The 21,799-nt window shown below is 38.0% G+C and overlaps 2 protein-coding genes across 2 annotated transcripts; both read left to right on the top strand.

Annotated features, from left to right (window-relative positions):
• Positions 1 to 481: 481 nt before the first annotated feature.
• Positions 482 to 14,608, top strand: dhx16 (DEAH (Asp-Glu-Ala-His) box polypeptide 16). The gene is made up of 21 exons (XM_063016219.1): positions 482 to 530; positions 2,022 to 2,231; positions 2,312 to 2,541; positions 3,314 to 3,494; positions 3,605 to 3,661; positions 4,743 to 4,997; positions 5,113 to 5,352; positions 5,754 to 5,942; positions 6,703 to 6,813; positions 7,007 to 7,122; positions 7,312 to 7,522; positions 7,680 to 7,778; positions 7,897 to 8,049; positions 8,313 to 8,453; positions 8,976 to 9,138; positions 9,793 to 9,911; positions 10,542 to 10,609; positions 10,704 to 10,866; positions 11,528 to 11,689; positions 12,555 to 12,728; positions 13,527 to 14,608. The coding sequence occupies exons 2-21, from the start codon at positions 2,034 to 2,036 to the stop codon at positions 13,653 to 13,655; spliced, it is 3,159 nt and encodes a 1,052-aa protein (XP_062872289.1). The 5' UTR covers positions 482 to 530; positions 2,022 to 2,033; the 3' UTR covers positions 13,656 to 14,608.
• Positions 14,609 to 14,738: 130 nt separating this feature from the next.
• On the top strand, positions 14,739 to 20,023 carry rnf183 (ring finger protein 183). Its single transcript, XM_063016220.1, has 2 exons — positions 14,739 to 14,778; positions 18,883 to 20,023. The coding sequence occupies exon 2, from the start codon at positions 18,938 to 18,940 to the stop codon at positions 19,778 to 19,780; it is 843 nt and encodes a 280-aa protein (XP_062872290.1). The 5' UTR covers positions 14,739 to 14,778; positions 18,883 to 18,937; the 3' UTR covers positions 19,781 to 20,023.
• Positions 20,024 to 21,799: the final 1,776 nt, after the last annotated feature.

Raw genomic sequence — 21,799 nt, forward strand, 5'->3', positions numbered from 1 at the left:
TAAAACAAGTCATATAATGTTTCTGTAATAATAATAATAATAATTGTTATTATTATTATTATAATCATAATAATAAAAGGGAAGTTATTATTTTATGTATATGTGTAAAAACACATGCTTTACCAAACAAAACTTGAATGTGAGGTCAATAATCACGTTAGACAAAAAAGTTTAAAAACGTTTTTTAAAAAGTCTTTATCAAAATTATTATTTTAAATATTAAATGTATTATTACAATAAATGTCGTCCAAAAATGTGTTTTTTTTAATAAACACTTTTTTTATATACTATTTTAGTATTTATCCATGTGCTTATTCTCACTGTGTACAGCATACTTTACTTCTAAATAGTATGCTTATCTCGCATAAACATAAGGGTTATGTACTACTCTGGAGTACTAGTTAGTGCGGTAGTATGCTGTGTGAATCAGCTTTATACCGACTGTAGTGAATAGAGACTTTTATTGTGTCGTGTTGTTGCAGGACCAACGGAAGTGAACGCGGGAGACAGTGTGTGTAGCAGAAGCTAACGTGAGTAACATGAACTTGTTTTATTATTACAGTTTTATAATATATATAGTGTGAATATTCTGTTGCTGCCTGGTTACTTTTTCTGCAGGCTTTGTTTTAACATGTTTAGGATATAAAGAACGTAAACAGCTAACTGCGTTTAACATTTAGCAGTTATCCAGTTTGGCTGTATACAAAAGTTAACCCTGCTGTATACTGCTCAACAACAACCTAACTACCTTTAGATTAACATCTTTTATACTACACAACTTCTACACTACTGAATCTACTGTACTCCACAAACACCAACACTACTGAATCTACTGTACTCCACAACTTCTACACTACTGAATCTACTGTACTCCACAAACACCAACACTACTGAATCTACTGTACTCCACAACTTCTACACTACTGAATCTACTGTACTCCACAAACACCAACACTACTGAATCTACTGTACTCCACAACTTCTACACTACTGAATCTACTGTACTCCACAAAACATACACTACTGAATCTACTGTACTCCACAAAACATACACTACTGAATCTACTGTACTCCACAAACACCAACACTACTGAATCTACTGTACTCCACAAACACCAACACTACTGAATCTACTGTACTCCACAAACACCAACACTACTGAATCTACTGTACTCCACAACTTCTACACTACTGAATCTACTGTACTCCACAAAACATACACTACTGAATCTACTGTACTCCACAAACACCAACACTACTGAATCTACTGTACTCCACAACTTCTACACTACTGAATCTACTGTACTCCACAAAACATACACTACTGAATCTACTGTACTCCACAAAACATACACTACTGAATCTACTGTACTCCACAAACACCAACACTACTGAATCTACTGTACTCCACAAACACCAACACTACTGAATCTACTGTACTCCACAACTTCTACACTACTGAATCTACTGTACTCCACAAAACATACACTACTGAATCTACTGTACTACAAAAACACCAACACTACTGAATCTACTGTACTCCACAACTTCTACACTACTGAATCTACTGTACTCCACAAAACATACACTACTGAATCTACTGTACTACAAAAACACCAACACTACTGAATCTACTGTACTCCACAAAACATACACTACTGAATCTACTGTACTCCACAAAACATACACTACTGAATCTACTGTACTACAAAAACACCAACACTACTGAATCTACTGTACTCCACAAAACATACACTACTGACTCTACTGTACTACAAAAACACCAACACTACTGAATCTACTGTACTACAAAAACACCAACACTACTGAATCTACTGTACTCCACAACTTCTACACTACTGAATCTATTGTACTCCACAAAACATACACTACTGAATCTACTGTACTCCACAAAACATACACTACTGAATCTACTGTACTCCACATAACATACACTACTGAATCTGTAACAGTAGTTCAATGTTACAATGTTTATTTTGCTGTGTCTTTTGCTTTGTCAGGCTGTGTTCAGCATGGCTAATCTGGAGCAGTGGGTCAGCGACCGGCTTCATGACATCCTGGGCCTGAGTGACAGATATGTAGCCCAGTTCATGATCGGCCTGGCACGGAAATCCTCTGCCCCACAGGACTTTGTGGAAAGGCTAAAACAGACTGGCACTATTGATATCGATCAGAGAATAACAGCATTTGCTCAGGAGTTATACAACAAGGTACGGATTGTCTAATCCTACAACATGGTTTTTTGTGTGTTTCAGCTTGGATGTTTGATCTGTACTTTTGTTCTGGTCAGGTTCCAAAGAAACAGGTTGTGGAGAAAGCTTCAAGGGTTTTAGAGCGACAGGTCATGGAGATGGAGAGGAAGAACAGGACCTACACTCTTTTGGAGGACAGTGACAGTGATGAAGAGGTGCACAAAGACAAAGGCAAGAAGAGCAAAGACAAGGACAGAGGGAAGAAGAGAAAACACATCAGAAAAAGAGATGAAAGTTCCTCATCCAGCGAGGATGAAAGGAAGAAGAAGTGGGTTCTTACACAGTTATGTTTTGTAATGGAAATCATTGCTTGATATCTTTTTTGGTTAACAATTCAAGCTTTATTACGTTTCAATGCACTTTAACACCTTTTTTTAACATATGGACTTGCTTAGCTATGTACTTAAAAAGCCAGAATATGAAGTTTTAGCTCTCATACCTGATATACAAATGATATGTAATGTGTACTTCCATATTCACAAAGATTAAACTGAATGCTAAATGATTTGGTGACATTTAAAGGTTGTCATCAAATAAAAACCAGGGCTAAAACACGTCTATTGGCTTAATCCAAAATACAGTACAATTTGTACAGTTGATTCTTTTTAGAACATTTCCGTTTCATTCTATCTACATTTAAGAAAAACATTTTCAATTTAAACAATTTGAAATAAAAAAAAAAAAGTATTTTCTAAGGGTTAGGCATAACAGACAGAGCCAGACATGTACACACTATTTCATTTACTGGCTACAGTGCAACTGGTCACACATGACCAGCTCTATATATAAACTTCTAAAATACTAACACTACTGTTCTTCACTAGCATTATTTATTGTTATTGCATCATGAGTATTTCCAGACACCAATAATTCTGTAGTTTTCACTGATGAGCCACACATTTTTGGGGGTGGTTGTAATGTTTTGGCTTATTGGTATTTATTCCTCATATGTACATATTCATCTTACTGTTGATAAAATTGAAGACTATACCTTTTCATCTTTCCTTTTATGTTTTTAATTTTCTTACTTTGCACTACAGCACTTCCAAAGCCCTTTCGAATGATTCAAGGACAACACAGAAAGAGGAAGATGAGGAAGAGTGGGAGAAAGAGGAGCGAGAAAGACTGCAAGATCTGGAAGAGAGGGATGCCTTTGCAGAGCGTGTAAAACAGAAGGACAAAGACAAGACCAGACACATACTTGAACGAAATGACAAAAAGGTAGAGGAACTAATAAGATTGCTTTAAGTTCTACAGATTTCCTTATTAAGGCACTTTGTACAAGTGACAGAAGAAATCTGGTTGTCTAACTGAAATGGTCTCTTACTCAGGCATATGAGGAGGCACAGAAAAGACTGAAGATGGCTGAAGAAGATCAGAAAAAAATGGTAAAATAATCAATGCTCATATTCTCGTTTGATTTTTTACGCACCACCACTACTTCTGATTTACCCAAATAGGGAAAATGCAAAAGGAAAAAAAATATATATGTATATATATATATATATATATATATATATATATATATATTTTTTTTTTTTTTTTTTTTTTTTTTTAAATAAATTTTTACCCCTTTTTCTCCCCTTTTAGCGCATCCAATTGTTCAATTAGCATCGTGCTTCCTCTCTGTCTATGCCGAACCCTGCCCTGACGGAGGTGATTGAAGCTAACCCGTATCCCCTCCGAAACACGAGCAGCAGCCAGATGCATCTTTGCCACCCACACATTGACGAGTTTGGCGCCACCTAGCGTTGCATGCGGAGAGACACACCCTAAGGGCACCCTCTCCCATCTCTGTGTAAGCGCCTCCAATCAGCCGGCAGAGAACGCAATCGCATTCTGACAGAGAGAGACCCACATCCGGTTCTTTGTCCCACCCCCCACATGAGCAACCGGCCAATCGTTGCTCATATAGCCACTCAGCTTCGAACCGGTAAAGCAAGGCTGGATTCGATACCACGCTTCTCAGAATCCAGCCCTGGTTGCAGCGCGTTTCTTTTTACCGCTGCGCCACCTGAGCGGCTCAAAAGGAAAAAATATAAAGAAACATCCAGACAATGATTACATGTGCAGCTGTAACTCCTGCTGTCTAGTCGACACACTGGTACCACCTGTGTGGAGTTTGCATGTTCTCCTCGTGTCTGTGTTGGTTTCCTCCAGGAGCTACGGTTTCCGCCCACAGTCCTAAGACATGTAAGTTAGGTGAATTGGAAATACAAAAATTGCCTGTGACCGTGCTTGACACTGAACTTGAACTGATGTCAGATCGCTTCCACAGTTCTGTTTCATTGTGTTTACAGAGATTTCCATTTTTTCATAATATTGAGACCAAAAAATGTGCACTTCGAATGATTTTTTTAAATACATTTACTAGGTCTCTAACAAATTAATTCTGCTTACATCATGGACAGTGCTATTGATGTTATGTATGGCATTAAACACTTTTTCACTCCTTTTTTCACCCCACAGGTCCCTGAACTTCGGAAACAGTCCCGGCGGGAATATTTGGCCAAACGTGAGCAGGAGAAGCTGGAGGATCTAGAGGCTGAGATTGCTGATGAGGAATACCTGTTCTCCAGTGAGAAACTCACTGACAGTGAAAGAAAAAAACTGGATCACAAGAAAAAGATCAGAGACCTGGCAAAAGACTATAAAAAAGCAGGAGCAAAGGAGAAGGAGGAGAGGAAAAACCGATACTATATGCCAGAAGAAAAACGTAACAAGGTGACATGGAACAAGTCTGATATCAACCTGTTCTTTTATGTATCACCTTTAAATAATGTACATTTTCTTACAGTTATAATTATGTGTAGGCTCATCTTTGTAAAATGTGATTTAGGATATTCCTCAGAGGGACATGGAGCTGGAGCTTGATGAGGGCCCTAAAGAAGGTGGAGGAGAGCAGGGGCGCTGGGAGGAAGCGCGGGTTGCTACTGCAATGCTGCAGTTTGGTGCCAAAGAGGAAAGAGAGCGGCGTATAAAGGAGGAGAAGGAGAAGTACCAGCTAGTGCTTGAGGAGGATGAGATGATTAATTTTGTGAGCACTGCTATTACCATGAAGGGAACACTCTCTGAAAAGGTGGGTGCCAAATTAAAGAATTTATTGCATTTAATAGCATAAACCAACACATTGTTAAAATAAAATTTATTTCTAATTACATTTGCTGACAGTATGGCATGTTATGTACTCCAGTTTTACTTTTTCTTTTAACTCTATTAACCGGGCATCAGTCGATCCCAGTGCCTCTTCCAATCACCCCCCTTCTCTCCCCCCAGACATAGTCAAGCATGCCTGTGCAGACACGGACTGGCCGATAGCACCACTTAGATTCTAACCTGGATCTCGGCTGTGGTGGACTAGCATAATAGATCACTCAACCGCTACCTGAGCACATCAGGCTCACCGTGCACATTGTTTGTATCATACATCAGTATGAATCTTGTCTAATCCAGATTTTATTCCCCTCTAATCACTGACAGAATGTTGAACCTGAGCTTTCTCAGGCTGAGAAACAGAAGCAGTCCCTTCAGGAGGTGAGACGCAGTCTGCCTGTATTTCCCTACAGAGAAGATTTACTTGCTGCTATCAGAGACCACCAGATCCTGGTCATTGAAGGGGAAACTGGCTCTGGTAAAACAACCCAGATTCCTCAGTACCTCATGGAGGATGTGAGTAGCAAAGATCAGTTCATTAATCCAACAATAACCAGCCAGAACATTAGGACCACCCTCCACAATATGCATGACAAGGCCCATTTCTTAACAACTGTACATGTTACGGTCAGGGATACAGTCAATTTTGGGCTAATAGGTAATCATTGTACACATGTTAAATGCGCCATAGATGGCCAGCATAAAGACCTGAGTGACTCTTATAAGAGCCAGAACACTATGGCCAGATGAAAGGGTTCAAGTGTTCTACATATTCTTTCATGACCTTCCACACAGTAATGGCTGCTCACAGGCAGCCATAATTAGTACCCAACAGTGGTATGTGTAGGGACAGGCCATAAACCTCTGGCAGGTTGTTGGGTGGCCAAGGCCTATCAGTGTTTAAGAAGATATGTGGAGCTGTGTAGTTGCAGGTCAGTCAAAGTGCTAATTATCCAGCACTAGTGCAGGTACCTCGGCCAGACAGAAGAGGTCGCAATTGTACAGCAGAAAATAAAGCCAATTTGTGCCTGTTTGCATGCCAATCGATCATCCATCACTGATGCAGGCACCTCAGCCAGGTGGCAGAGGTTGTACAGCGGCAACGAATCCGACCATGTGATAATTGTTCCTGTTTGGACTGCAGTCCAGGTCGATAATCACCGCGTAGAATTTAAACTGTAGAACTCTAGTTTTCTTTTTCAAACTCTGTCCAAATGTTTATTAATTAGATGCTATTTTGCCTATTTTGTGTTAAAATTATGTGCTGCTTTATCAGGGTTATACTAAAGGAGGAATGAAGATTGGGTGCACCCAGCCTCGAAGAGTTGCAGCTATGTCTGTAGCAGCCAGAGTGGCTCAAGAAGTGGCAGTTAAGTTGGGAAATGAGGTAAGACTTAAATTAAAAATAAAATAATTGTTAAAAGTTAAGGTAAAAAGAATTGTATTTTCTGCTATCTTTTATATTTTTGACTCCACAGAGACTAGAACAAAAGACAAAGTGTACATGTAATGCATGTCAAGCTGATGAGGAATGAAACTATTCATCTATTAATGGTTTGTAAATGTGTTCTCCACCTTAGGTGGGCTACAGCATTCGTTTTGAGGACTGCACCTCTGAACGCACTGTGCTTAAATACATGACCGATGGAATGCTGCTTAGAGAGTTTCTTACTGAACCTGACCTGGCAAGTTACAGGTAATGTCACACTGGAGTATTTTGAATAATCTGTTAAAAGTATTAAATTAATTAATTGATACCTATTGCTTTAACCATGGTGCCTTAAAACAGTTTCACTGTTGTGGCTTGAGGTCACAGTTCTCAATCACAATCTTGAATCACTCTTCCTCGTCTAATTTTGTCCATGTGCTATTCTCTCCGCATTAGTGTAATCATCATTGACGAGGCTCATGAGAGAACGCTACACACAGACATATTGTTCGGGCTGATCAAAGACATTGCACGTTTCCGGCCTGATTTAAAGGTGTTAGTGGCCAGTGCCACTCTGGACACGGAACGGTTTTCCTGCTTTTTTGACGATGCGCCTGTCTTTAGAATTCCTGGACGCAGGTTTCCTGTGGACATTTATTACACCAAGGCAGGTTCTACATAATTTTTGCTTGTAGTCATTTCTTTTAATGCAACAGTGTATGACTGTCTCGCTTTGTGGAATTACTTAATAACGTCTTTCTTTTTTATTGTCCTCAAATTGGGTGAGTTTGATAATAATTACATATTTGTGTGTTGTCCTCCAGGCTCCAGAGGCTGATTATCTGGAGGCATGTGTGGTTTCAGTACTACAGATTCATGTTACACAGCCTCCTGGTGATATCCTTGTGTTTCTCACAGGACAGGTGAGTAACTACCTGGTGCACTATTTGTTAAATCATTAAAATCTTGTTGAGCTTTAGTGTCATGCTTTCAAGTACAACTGTTCTTATCTAAATGTTGCATTCTTTTTGGTTGTGGTAGGAAGAGATTGAGGCTTGTTGTGAGCTGCTGCAGGAGAGGTGTAGAAGGCTTGGCTCGAAGATCTCTGAGCTTTTAGTCCTCCCCATTTATGCCAACCTGCCCTCTGACATGCAGGCCAAAATATTTAACCCAACACCACCCGGAGCTCGCAAGGTAATTTCCCCAAAGCTTACGCTTCTGCCTTTATGACAGTTTTAAATCAACAAATCAGCTTACATTTACAGTTAGCAGACTCTTTTATCCAAAGGGACTTTCAATATGTCTACTTTGTATTGAAAGTGATTGGGTGGGTAAGTGGGTTTTCTAGTATATAAAAACAATAGTGTATCACAGCTAGCTAACTGAATTCTATTTTACTCTCAATGGAAATCATATTGCTGTGTATTTAATTAATTACATATTTTTTTACGTTTTAGGTTGTGGTAGCAACAAACATAGCTGAAACCTCCCTCACCATTGATGGAATCATCTATGTGATTGACCCAGGTTTCTGCAAACAAAAGAGCTACAACGCCAGAACAGGGATGGAGTCTCTGATTGTTACACCATGTTCACGGGTGAAGTTTACAAACCAGAGTTTCTTTTTGTTGGAAAACAAACTAGTTTAGCATAGTACTGCCAATGCCAAATCCATGTTTTGGGTATGAATAGTGTATTTTTTTCTCTACGTGGTGTCCACATAATCTTAGCTGCTTTTATTATTAGCAGCCAGTTGGAGGCACTCTTCCTCCCGTTATTACAGGTTTGACAATTTTTTTTTTTTAATAATGCTTAATAGCTAAATGTAGGGGTCTCGTTCTGTCCAGTCCAGTTCTGTGTGTGTTTGTGCTTTTTTAAAGGGCAGATCGAGATAGAAATAGATGATTTAAAAAGCCACAGTCCATTTGTTTTAATAAAATACTGTAGTTTGCCTTGCTGATTCTAAATTAGGTGAATAGTTTAATGAGTAAGTTCCAGGTGTATATTTGCTTGTATAATGCTGTTTAAATATTCTACAGGTTTTTCTCATCTGGTCATTGCTGTCAACAATAATTGCCCGATTTGCTTATTTCCATGTTTTTATGTGACTTTTCCTCCAGGCTTCAGCCAATCAGCGGGCAGGCCGAGCAGGTCGTGTAGCTGCTGGCAAATGTTTCAGGCTCTACACAGCCTGGGCCTTCAAACATGAGATGGAGGAAAGCACAGTGCCTGAGATCCAAAGAACCAACCTGGGAAATGTAGTCCTGCTATTGAAGAGTCTGGGTATGGATGCAAATGCACCCACTGAACTGTTGGTGATGGATCGTTGACATGTTAGTGGCATGGTATTGTCTGTTATGCTGACACAGTTAATACGAGAACTGTTAAAGACAACAGTTCTGTTCTACATTGTGTATTATAGATTATTTGTAGCTCTTGTAGCTCATCTCTGCACTGACACTGATGTTGAAATTATAAAAACACTGCTGTGTATGATTCATTTTAACATCAAAACACGCTAGCATTCCACTTTAATGTCGTTGTCACTGGAACATTGGTGGCTCAGTGGTTAGGGTACCATACTATTGATTGAGATTGAGTTCCACCACCACCATGCTGTCACTGTTGGGCCCTTAAGAAAGGCCCTGACTTTCATATTCTTGTAGTGTCCTGTATCTGTTGAAAGTCTTGATAAAAGTGTCTGCCAAATGTATGTATCAGTGGTGGTGTTGTGGTGGTGCCATTCCCCTGATCGACACAGAATCATGCATAGATTGCAAAGGGAAGCAGTCAAGAATAAATGTTATTGTAGGTATACCTAACAAACAGGCAAGTCAGCCTTCATATAACATTATTTTACCCTAAAATGTTAAATTCTGGCAATGTTTAAACACAGTGTCACATTTATGAGTTAATATGAAAACTTCTAATTAACAGGTATAAATGATTTGATTCATTTTGACTTCATGGACCCTCCTCCACATGAAACGTTAGTTCTGGCTCTGGAGCAGCTATATGCCCTTGGTGCCCTTAACCATCTTGGAGAACTTACTAAGGTAAATAAGCATATAAACATCTTTGTCATTAATGTTTTAGCACATTTACAACTACTGCTACTCTATATGATCATTTGTGGACACATAGCTATTCCAAATCCAAAAACAGTGACATTTAATTGAAGTTGCCTATTTATGGCTTTAGCAGCCTTTACTATTTTTGGAAAGCTTTTACAAGATTATAAGGTCTTTGTTGTGAAACTTGTGCCCATTTAGTCAAAAGAGCATTTATGAAGTCAGGCACTTTTGTTAGCCAAGAATGCCTGACTGTCGTGTTCCATTTCATGCCAGATGTATTCACTGGAATTAAGGTCAGGGCTCTGTGCACGCCACTGGAGATTCTCCACACCAAACTTATGTTAAGTTATGTTTTCAATGACAAGGGCACAAATTTTGAGAGACTCTATAATAATAACCTTTAATAAATTATAGTAAGCAGATTAGTCCAAGTAAGGGTAATTAATGTTACAATAAATAATGTGTCATGTAGCTCATTTACAGAGTTTGCACACCTGGTCATTAGCTGCTATTTAACAAGCTACTCCTTTTCAGAGGGACTAATTAATAATTGTAATGGTTAAGTGTCTGTAAATTATAGCATGAGTAACTTTGCTCTGTTGATGGTACCAGTTGGGTAGGAGGATGGCTGAGCTTCCTGTGGACCCCATGCTGAGTAAAATTATCCTAGCTTCTGAGCAGTAAGTAATGCTGACATTTATGAAAGTTAAAAAACAGTTAAGATTTCCCTTTACAAACATTTTTAAATGTCAACCCATTTTTGTTGTTCTCCAGATATAAGTGCTCTGAGGAGGTATTAACCATTGGTGCAATGTTATCTGTCAACAACGCCATCTTCTACCGGCCCAAAGATAAAGTGGTGCATGCAGACAATGCCCGAATGAACTTTGTGGTGCCAGGGGGAGATCATCTAATGCTACTTAACGTATACTCACAGGTGAAAAATCTTGTGTTTGGTGTGTTTATGATTGCCTTTAAAAGCTGAACTCTCTTATACCTGTCAAATGCCATTGTGTTTTTGACTGATGTAACTGGTTGTACCTGTTGTAGCTGGAACTGCAGTGTGTCATACGTCATGCAATGACGATAGCTAAAATATTTAATGACTTTACCACATAATAAAAATATGACTTGGTTATTATTTGATAATTTTTTAATAAGCACATTATAATAATGTACAATGTTAAAAAAAGCCATTAATGTAAAAATGCTGATTCACAGCTAAACTATTTGTTTTTTAAGTTAGCTAAGGGCGTTCAAGTTGCACAGCGGTAAATTGCAGTAGCCTAATACCACTGGTATTTGCAGTTCGACTCTCTGGCGTTATCAACCTGTTAGGCATCTGCATAGGTAGGGGATTGTGGCCAGTGATTCCAGGGAATCCTTGACAAGGATAAATAATGAATAAAGCTACAAATTTTATGTAAATAAACGGATAACAAAAATGAGAAAATATTACAGAAAATATTCATTGTTATATTTGAGCCAGAATCATGGAGCTTTACCCAAGGCATTACTTCTGTTAAAGGTCATTACAAATTAAATGTATACATTAAAGATTCAAATTATTTTGTTTTTTCCTTTCATGTGTGTTACAGTGGGTGGAGAGTGGTTATTCCACTCAGTGGTGTTTTGAAAACTTTATTCAGTTCCGCTCAATGAGGCGAGCGCGAGATGTGAGGGAGCAACTGGAGGGGTTGATGGATAGAATCGAGGTGGAAGTGTGCAGTGCAAATGGTGACAACGTCTGCATACGCAAGGTATCTGCATGATCTTTTTAGCACAGAGGAGCAGCCCAAATACTTTTTACATGTTACGTGCTGGAACGTCAGCTGTTGATTGTGCTGTCACTTCAAATCAAAATGACAAAGGACAGATTGCAGATTGTGTTGTAAACTCTAAAACGTCTTTAGCCCTTGCGCATAGATTTGTCATCTTTACACACACACAGTTCTTTGAAAGGTGTGTGTGTGTGAGATGTTTTTTTTTTATTTTACACATCAGATACTGCACACATGCGGTTCAGTGAAAACTAAAAATTACATCATTTGTTGTCACAGCAACATCAGGAATGTTGTTCCACATGTTCTGAACAGCTTCCTGCACTGCTCAACTTAAACGCTTAGTTGGAGGGGATTTACAAGTTTGAAATCTTTCACTTCATCTGTATTTTAAATGCATATATTACTTTATCACTTATGTGTCAGCACTAAATCTCGCATCTGGAAGGGCTTTGTAGTATTTTTAAATTGCTTTTTATTTCTATTTAAATTAAACCAAAACACTTTATCTTTAGTGTGGAGTCATTTATGAGTGAATCAGTGAATAACTTTATTTTAAGAATAACTACTGCTCGTTCATGCTGGCAAATAGCTTGTGTGAAGGCTGCATTTTTGAATGATATCACAAACATGCATTACCAGTAAAGGTAATCTGAAAAACAACAGCAGCATGATTTGTGTGGTTTGTACATTGTGGCTGCCTTAACAGGGTGACCTGCACTATTTGCAATAAACAAGCTCTCATACACTTGCAAAGCGAGAGGAAAATGCAAAAAAAAAAAAAAGGCCTGCATGTTTCTGTATTCAGAAATATTTTAACAACATGCCTTCTTATGTCTTGTAGGCGATTACAGCGGGTTATTTCTACCACACAGCTCGCCTCAGTAAGGGAGGCTATAAGACGGTGAAACATCAGCAGACAGTGTATGTGCACCCCAACAGCTCACTATTTGAGGAACAGCCACGGTGGCTCATCTACCATGAGCTGGTCTTTACCACCAAGGAGTTTATGAGACAGGTGAAAGTTTAAAGATTTTGTACTTTTCCTTTCACATAGATAGAAATAACACAAAATATGGGTGATACGAAGAAAAAAAATGTTTTCAGTATTTTAATAACAATCACAAGAATTTTATTTATCTTGTTTATTTATTATTATATTAATTATGTTATTAAAATATGAGTTATGATTTTTAAATTAGGGCTAATTAAAACAGCATAGTTAATATGTGTAGTTATAGTTCATGATGGGGCGGCACGGTGGCTCAGTGGGTAGCACTGTCGCCTCACAGCAAGAAGGTCCTAGGTTCAGTTCCCAGGTGGAGTGGTCCGGGTCCTTTCTGTGTGGAGTTCTCACCAAGTCTGCGTGGGTTTCCTCCTGGAGCTCCAGTTTCCTCCCACAGATGTGGAAGTGAGGTGAATTGGAGATACAAAATTGTCCATGACTGTGTTTGACATTAAAACTTGAGTTGATTAATTTTGTGTTAGTGTAGCCACTAACTACCTGTTCTGTCATGAATGTAACCAAAGTGTGTAAAACATGACGTTAAAATTCTAATAACTAAATTAGGATGTTTATTACATTAAATAGATGCATTGTGCACATAAAACCAACTGCTGGTTGAATGTTGGTTGATAAAACCAAGTGCTGGTTGGAGGTTGGTTGATAAAACAAACTGCTGGTTGGAGGTTGGTTGATAAAACAAACTGCTGGTTGATAAACCAACTGCTGGTTGAAGACATGTTTGCACGTTTCACACAAACACTAGATTTTGTCTTTATATATTTTTTGTTTACGTTACCTTGTCTGTTTCAGGTTATTGAGATAGATAGTGGCTGGCTTCTGGAAGTGGCTCCTCATTACTACAAGAACAAAGAGCTGGAGGACAGCAGCAGCAAGAAAATGCCTCGCAAACAGGGTAAAGCTCGAGAGGAGTTGGGCTGAACACTGAGAGCGATACGTCTTTCATATACAGGCCTGAGCTGAATGAGCCTGGCAGAGACTTTAAGCAACAGCTGAAGAACTCTCACTGTTCGGGCCATGGTACTGTGGTTTGTGGAACTGAACTGTGCTTATGGTGGACAAAAACCTTTTTTTGAAGTTGGTATTTCTATTTGGTTCTATAAGTTCTAATATGTTAACATTGTTAAAATGGCAGTAACACTGCAACAATGACTGCAAAATTAATTCCACCCAATTCTTGTTTCTTTTGGTAAATCTGTTATAATTGGCTGTAATTATGAGTTTTTTGAAACTCATAATACTAAAATAAAGCATTTTGTGCCATCCCATTAGAAGAATGCTAGGCATGCTATGAGCTACCCTGTTCCATTAATAAACACAGTGTACAATGGGTGTATATTAGGTTACCTATTAGTGTGCAATTCAACTGCATACAGACTACATTTTTACTTGGCAGGTTTATAGGCTAATGCAAAATAAATTAGACACCCTTGGTCAAATTAATTTTTTGTTATATTTTCTAAGAGTAGACACAATTATTCCAGGAGCACACTTAAGCAAATAATAAGGCACATTTTTTCCAAGTATGGAAAATTCAACAGATGCATTAAAATTATGCACTACAAATTTCAGATAAAACATTTGTTCACTGAGGGTGTATTAACTTACTTCTGTTTAGCAAATCAGCAAAACAATAAATTTGACCATGGGTGTCCAAACTTTTGCACAAGACTATTTTGTGTACTAATATGTTTGTATTGTAAATACATTTTTAAAATCCATGTCTCATTGGTCATATTTACTCTGTATTTTAAATGCCTAATAAATCAAACACTGGCCAAGGAACCAAACTCAAGTTCATTAGTCCAGTTTGGAATAGCTTCATGCACTTCTGGTGTCCCTTATATGTAGCAGGCTAATTTAGTACTAGGTAAATAACTTGTGTTTGTTACAGGTAGACATGAGTGGAATTTCAGTATCTGAGTCCATCCTTGCCTTTGGTCACTATCTGTGAGTTTGGAATGTTCTCCCTGTGTTTGTGAGAATTTTTTCTGGGTAGAAGGATGCAGAATGATGACCCACCATAACCTCGACCGCGACTGGGGTTTGTATGTTTAATGATCCCTAAATTTCTGTTTGTCTACAGTAGGAAAATGGGTTGCAGTGTGATCATAAAAACTCACCCAATTACCCATCTGTGTAATCAGTATTGGACATCAAAGAATAGTTAAACGTTTAAAATTGTGTTTTTTAAGTTCGCAAAGACTTGGCTAAGGTGTGTATTATTATAAAACCCATTTTTGGAAAAGTTGGGACATTTTGTGAAATGCATTATATAGAAGAATCTCTGCTTTGTTAAATGCCTTGAACCTTTTTTTTAACTAACAAAAGTACAGGGAAATGACTTTTAATGTTTTAGCTCATAAGCTTGATTGCATTTTGTAAATCTAAAAAAATTTTGAATTGTATGCCTCCAATAGACAAAAATAGAATGTGGTCTAGCTGAGGCAGCTGTACTTGCGGGGTGGGTATTTGTGGGGTTTATAGCATGTCTCTGTTCTCTGTGAGAATCTACCACTGGCAGGTAAAAAGATGCAACCAGTGACTGTGTGCTTGTCAGAGTGGGCATGTGATAGGCAGAATAATAATCATTTTGTTTCAAATACAATTCTAAATGCAATATTTGCAAAAGCTATGGGCAAAGGTACAGAGGTCCCTGGGTAATGGTTTCAAATGTTCTCACCATGTTGATTATTACCTTTAAATTTTCAGTTTCTGTTCAGTCTGACATTTCACAATTGAAAGAAAGTAATTAAAATGACCTTAAACCACTGTTGGATTATTATGTCTGGCTGAAAAGAAATAGACACAGGTTAATGGAAAATAAAATGCCTAGTCATTTTAGATGATGTACTGGAAAATATATCGAACAAATTTCCTTGATCAGATTACATCAGGAGCTTAACAATCACAGTAGAAGTATTCAAGGCTACAGCCTGGAGATTGAGATCATTCAACACTGGCTTTTACTGCCAAGTGAACGAGCCATAGATTGCCAAATCATTGTTAAAATTGCCACAACAGGGCCACCTTGGCACAGTTTGATTAGGTCAGGTGATGCTTTATGCCCAGGTATCCTAAAACTAAAGCTTTTGCTGTAATTTGTCACTCATCTAAACTCAATAAGAGATTATTATATATTGGGTCATTTAAATCATTAGACATGCAGTAATTGGACTTTTACTTTTCTGCTGTTTTGTATCTTCCCCAAGACGTCGTCTTGTCTTGCAACAGAATTTACAAGGACAACCTTCTTTAGATAGGCTGATCATAGTCTCATAATATTTTTTAGACTGAACAAACCTCAATGTTTAATAGTTGAAAAAGTTTTATGCCTCCCAATATTTCCTCATTACTTTCATGACCTATTCAAAACAGTCTTGATTTTTCTTTTGTTAATTTCATACAACTTTACATTGAAGGGAAGCTTTATCTCTGGATTTGATAACATATTTAGACTGAAGTTTGTCATGTTCTTCTGTACTGCTTGGAATTAAGAATGCTTTATGTGCCTGTTCTTAGCTAATAGAAACCCTTGAGATTAATTCTTGGAGAACTATCTGTCACACAAACAAATAGATCATATGGTTTACAAGTGAACAACCTTAACATGATACTAGCGTACAGTGTGCTGACTTGCATTAAATAGCAATGTGTAGTTGTGTTTGTGTGGATAGTTCAAATTCTACCTGGACCAGTTAAACAGGTCTGACCTGGCTGGGAGGGTGAGCAATGATTAGTACAGCTGAGAGAGGTACAAGAATAACATTATAGAAGAGCACTTACTGCGCACACAGTTTTCAGAGATGGTAAAGTAAATACATAATCGAAGATGTTCTCTTAAAGTGGAAAATACTGTGCTTGAACTAAGCAAACTTGGACTGTACCTGAGGATTTACACCTGTGTGGGTAGGTACACCTTATTCAGTGATTTTATCTCAGCAGTCAAATCATACAATACTGTACATGTGTGATAGTTCCAACATTATTTTAAAATACTAAAGCATTTTAGACCAGCCTAATTTGTTGAGTGATCAAAGTAGAAATTGTGTACATGCATATCTAATAGTACATGTGTTATGAATTTGACTTTTTGTCACACCACTCTTGCCCTATATAACTTTGTAATACCGTCTGTTGGATCTTTGTGTTGAGCTACACCAGGAAATTGGCAGATCTAACCATTAATCTTATTCAGGTTTTTTCAAGTCTTGTTGAATTACAATTCATCTTACTTAGATAAGAAAGTACCATTGTTATATTGGCTTTTTACTGAGACATATGTAAAACTGCAGCTTCTATATGTTTACAGTATGGTAAAACACTTCTTTTCAAAAATAGTTTAAGACCGTATAAGGAAATGTTTGCTTTAACTACAAGGAAATCTATTTTAGCTAGCAAATGTATAAGATATTGTACATTAAATGCCATTAATTTAAATTCTTTAAACTGCATAGCTAGTTCTTGGTGTACAGTAGTTTGTGGTATATGTTGCTTGATTGCTGGTTTAAAATGGCTTTATACTAAATAAGCCAGGCAGTGAGTACTTGTTTATGATGTTGACCAGTATAAAATTAGTGTAAAGCAGGAGAAGCCACCTGCAAAACATGATGATGCTGACAGCACTAAGACCTTCTGTACTGTGCTGTTTTTAGTTCTTATTGAAACAATTTAAATTCTGTAGTTAATTAAACCTCCTAGTCTAAATTGTTTTTTCTATTGAGGTGCCATAGCTTGATGAACCAGCTATAGAGCAGAACTGGCTAGCAAAAACCAGCCTGAACCAGCTAACAGATAATAAGTGCCTGTTTTGTTTTAACCTTTAGTCACATTTCTGTCACATTCCTGTCATCACTATCATGCTGTTATCAGAATTCAGAAAATGCTCTCTGTTTATGTGCCATTGACAGTTTATCTGTTGTATAATGTAGAATATTCTGAATCTAGCAGGTAATTTGTTACCTAATAAAAACAAGCAGAAACTATTAGGACTTTAAAATTACTTGTATTTTAATCTTGCCTACAAATTTCAGTTATTCAATCACAGTCATTTCCAACTCTGGTAAAATAACACAGGTAAAAAACTCCTGGGGTGTGAAATGGGTGTGAAATGGGTATGAACTGGGTATGAACGGTTGAGTGAATGTGTGTGAGCGTCTATTGTACAGAGATAAATTGGTGTACAGTCCAGGGTATATTTTCATCATGTGCCGAGTGTTATAAGATGGTAGGCCCACTAGTTTATATTAATAATGAAAATCTAAAATACAATCATAATCACAGTGTGTGTGTGTGTGTGTGTGTGTGTGTGTGTGTGTGTGTGTGTGTGTGTGTGTGTGTGTGTGTGTGTGTGTGTGTGTGTGTGTGTGTGTGTGTGTGTGTGTGTGTGTGTGTGTGTGTGTGTGTGTGTGTATATTTATATAAAAATTATACAAATAACTATATTTAGATAGATAGATAGATAGATAGATAGATATAGACTGACTGACTGACTGATTGATGTGAATGAGTTTCTGACTGGATGAGTGTGTGACTTTGTGACGTCCACTCTGCAACTTTATGTCCAGTGTTATGGAAAGTGTTAAGGCTTGAAACCTACTGTGAAGGTTTAATTAGAATATTTATTTATTATTCATTTATTAGGATTTGGTTACATTCATGACAGGACAAGCCGTTACTGGTTACACAAGATTTATCAGTTCTAGTTCAATGTCAAACACAGTCATGGACAATTTTGTATCTCCAACTCATCTCACTTGCATGTCTTTTGACTGTGGGAGCAAACTGGAGCTCCCAGAGGAAACCCACACAAACATGGGGAGAACATGCTTCACACAGAAAGGACCCAAACATCTCCACCTGGGAACTGAACCCAGGACCTGCTTGCTGTGAGGTTACAGTGCTACCCACTGAGCCACTGTGTCGCCCTAATCAGAATAAAGCAGTTATTTCTGTAATATAGATTAATAAAACAGAAGTAAAATTTCTACTTGACTTTTTTATTATGCAGCCCTGTTTTGGAGGTGGAGAAAACTGTCTCCAAAGGTGTTTTTTAATTGGGTTGAAATCAGGTGAATGCAAAGATCATTATATAAACATTGCATTGACCACTTTTATCAGTAAATAAATATTTCATCTTTTCTTACAGGTTGGCTTCTTTAACTTCTTTGAAGACTTTCTTCTCAGCTTTGTGGCTCTGGGCCATGGACAACAACCAAATGAGTGGTGACGGAGACCAGGGCAAGACTAAACCAAATGTGAAACCTCAATATGAGCAAAAAGCCGTTGACCAACAGGGAGTGCCAGAGAAGCCTGAGAGATTTGGGGTTCCCCTTCGGAGGAGCCGCAGCACTGACTCTGAGCGTCGGGGCAGGCATAGGGAGCGAGAACGGGAACGTGGAGAAAGAAGAGAGCGGGGTCGAAGTGTAGATGGCAGACACAGTGACCAGAGAAGGAAAAGGGACACAACAAAACATTTTGAGGACTACCTGGATGAGACAGAGTGTCCTGTGTGCTTCTGCTCTTATGACAATGTCTTTAAAACTCCAAAGCTGCTCCCATGCGGCCACACATTTTGCCTGGAATGCCTGGCACGCATTAACGTCTCTTCGGTGGAGATAAAGAAGCTCTCTTGCCCTGTGTGCCGGGAGCTGACCGAAATCCGGCATGGTCGAGACCTCGCACGGCTTGGCAACAATGAGGACGTTTTCCGCAAGCTGCCACCACAGATGCAACAGGCGCAGTCCGTGAAATTTGAACGCAGTAAAGGCAAACTGGTCCTGAAGAGCCCTACTCTGGCAAGCTGCCTTTTCAAAAAGAGTGTTCAACCCGTGGGGGCTGTGGAAGAAGGTCTTTCGGGGGCTACAACGGTGAATGTGGGCAGACCACCCAACAGGGTGAGAGGTCGCTTTGGAAGGATGTTCCAATCTGGTTACTACTACTATGCTGTGGTGATTTCTATTGTTGTAATTGCAATAGCTTTAATAGTAGTTGGCATCTTGACCTTTGTGGTGATGCCAAACATTTTTTATCAAAAGAGGCCATAAGTAGGTTGAACTGATTAAGAGACAGTATGAGAGTAAACCCTGGCACATTGTGTTACTACAAGCAAGGACACTCTTTTGGAACAAAATTACTCCAACACATGTCAGGGGACTAAAATTTTTGCTTTCACCCCAAGTGGCCAAAGAGGCAATTGTAAAAAGAATGTAAATTTTATTGGTGTAATGAACTGAAGATTTTTGTAAAGGCTGCTCCTCAGTAGGAATGTGAATATCAGTATTCACTTATTAAAGGAACTTTCTGAACATTAAATGTATATATAAAAACTATATATAAATTTTTTTTTCCAGAAATACTAATACATTGTATCAAGACAATAAAGACTGTGACTAAAACAATGTGTAAAATATATCAAATCTTTCAAACTGGAATCATAAACCAAATTTCCTGGACCAGTATTTCTATGCTAAATAAATTGTGTATCAATATTGGTATTTCAGTTCAGCCCAAGAAGAGTGATTGGAAAATGAAGATGGAAAAGTCAAGGGAGTGTCAGTGCAATGTTATCAGATCAAAAGAGGGAAAAAGATATTTAAGGTTTATGTAAACAACTGTAAAGTTGAATCCAGGGTGACCAATCAGATATTAGGAGTGGCCATTGTCACAGTAACACCTTCATGGTTCTGCCTCTGCGGCAATATGTACTGCCAGTCAAGTCTTTGGACACCTAGACTTGTTTGGCTTCCAACAATCCAAAACAGCTACACAAGAGATACAGCGCCATGGGATTGTATATGCCCCCTTCCTGATTCCTCATACTTTTATGTCACATTGTTTACATTTATTGTTCTTATTCTTATTTGATCACATTTATTTAAGGTCTTCTATATTTTTATGTAAGATGAAGGCAACTCAAATAGAAAAGATAATATTTTTATTTATTAAAGAAAAGAAGCTACTCAACACCAGCTGGCTGTGTGAAGAAGTAACCCCCTCCCCCATAAATATAATAAATAAAAAAGCCAACTTTAGCAGCAAAAACTGCAACCAAACACTTCTGATAGCTGAAAATCAGTCTTTAACATTGCTGTGAAAGAGTTTTGGCCCTCTCTTTGATGCAGAATGACTACGGCCAGACTAGAGTGCTTTCAAGCATAGTTTTTTAATGTCCTGTCACAGCATCTCAAGTCAGGAATGGGCTGCTACAAAACCTTGGTAACCACATATTTAACAAAAGCCACATATTTAACAAAAGCCACATATTATAGTGATCCATCTTTACAAAAGCTGTGATTTACACTTATAAGTTAACAGCAGAAAAACAAGCCTTTAATATTCTGATCGTCATTTTACTCTCTTTTTACGGATGGAAACCTGACCATCGACCTTTTGAGGTGAGCAAAGCCTGCAGTTTCCTTAATGTTTGGGTTTGTTGTAAGTTCCTGGATGAATTGTTGTCATGTTCTTGGAGGATTTTTTTTCATCTCTTCCTGAATTGTTTAATTGTGGCATAGTCCATCGTTGTGTAGACATTGTAGCCTACTTTGCACGGCTGAAAATGCTCTATTGAGATTAAATTCAACAAAGCTGATTAATTGGTTGATTCATTTTATCAATTTATTTCAATCAATTAAATGTTTAAACATGTATTGTTTTTGTTAGGTAGTTTCTTATTATGTTGACATATCTGAAACAATCAGCTGTGACAAATAGGCACAAATAGAGGAAGCCAGAATTGAGGCAAGTTCTTTTAAATGTCACTGTATTTGTAAAAAAAAAAAAAAAAAGGTTATGACTGTGCAGGTCACTGGAGTTTCTCCACACAACTCATGCCCTATAGTCCTAGCTTTTGTTCACAGGAGCACAGTCATGCTAGAACAGAAAAGGGCCTTCACCATATTGTTGCCACAACGTTGAAAGCAGACCATTCATTTTATACAATTGATTTTAAACACCTGTTAACAATGGATATAACTTAGAGGGAATTTCTATTATATTAAAAAGTCTTTACAGCAGTTAAGTATATCATTTTACTAAAACTAAACACTGATGGATTTTAGTTA

This window comes from Trichomycterus rosablanca, chromosome 20, assembly GCF_030014385.1.
Source record: "Trichomycterus rosablanca isolate fTriRos1 chromosome 20, fTriRos1.hap1, whole genome shotgun sequence".
NCBI lineage: Eukaryota > Metazoa > Chordata > Actinopteri > Siluriformes > Trichomycteridae > Trichomycterus > Trichomycterus rosablanca.

Excerpts from the sequence above, each read along its gene's own strand:
- dhx16 (XM_063016219.1), top strand. The coding sequence starts at position 2,034 with ATGGCTAATCTGGAGCAGTGGGTCAGCGACCGGCTTCATGACATCCTG. Across the intron at positions 7,523-7,679 it reads TGGACATTTATTACACCAAG|GCTCCAGAGGCTGATTATCT; the intron begins GCAGGTTCTACA and ends GTTGTCCTCCAG. Across the intron at positions 10,610-10,703 it reads ATTATCCTAGCTTCTGAGCA|ATATAAGTGCTCTGAGGAGG; the intron begins GTAAGTAATGCT and ends GTTGTTCTCCAG.
- rnf183 (XM_063016220.1), top strand. The coding sequence starts at position 18,938 with ATGGACAACAACCAAATGAGTGGTGACGGAGACCAGGGCAAGACTAAA.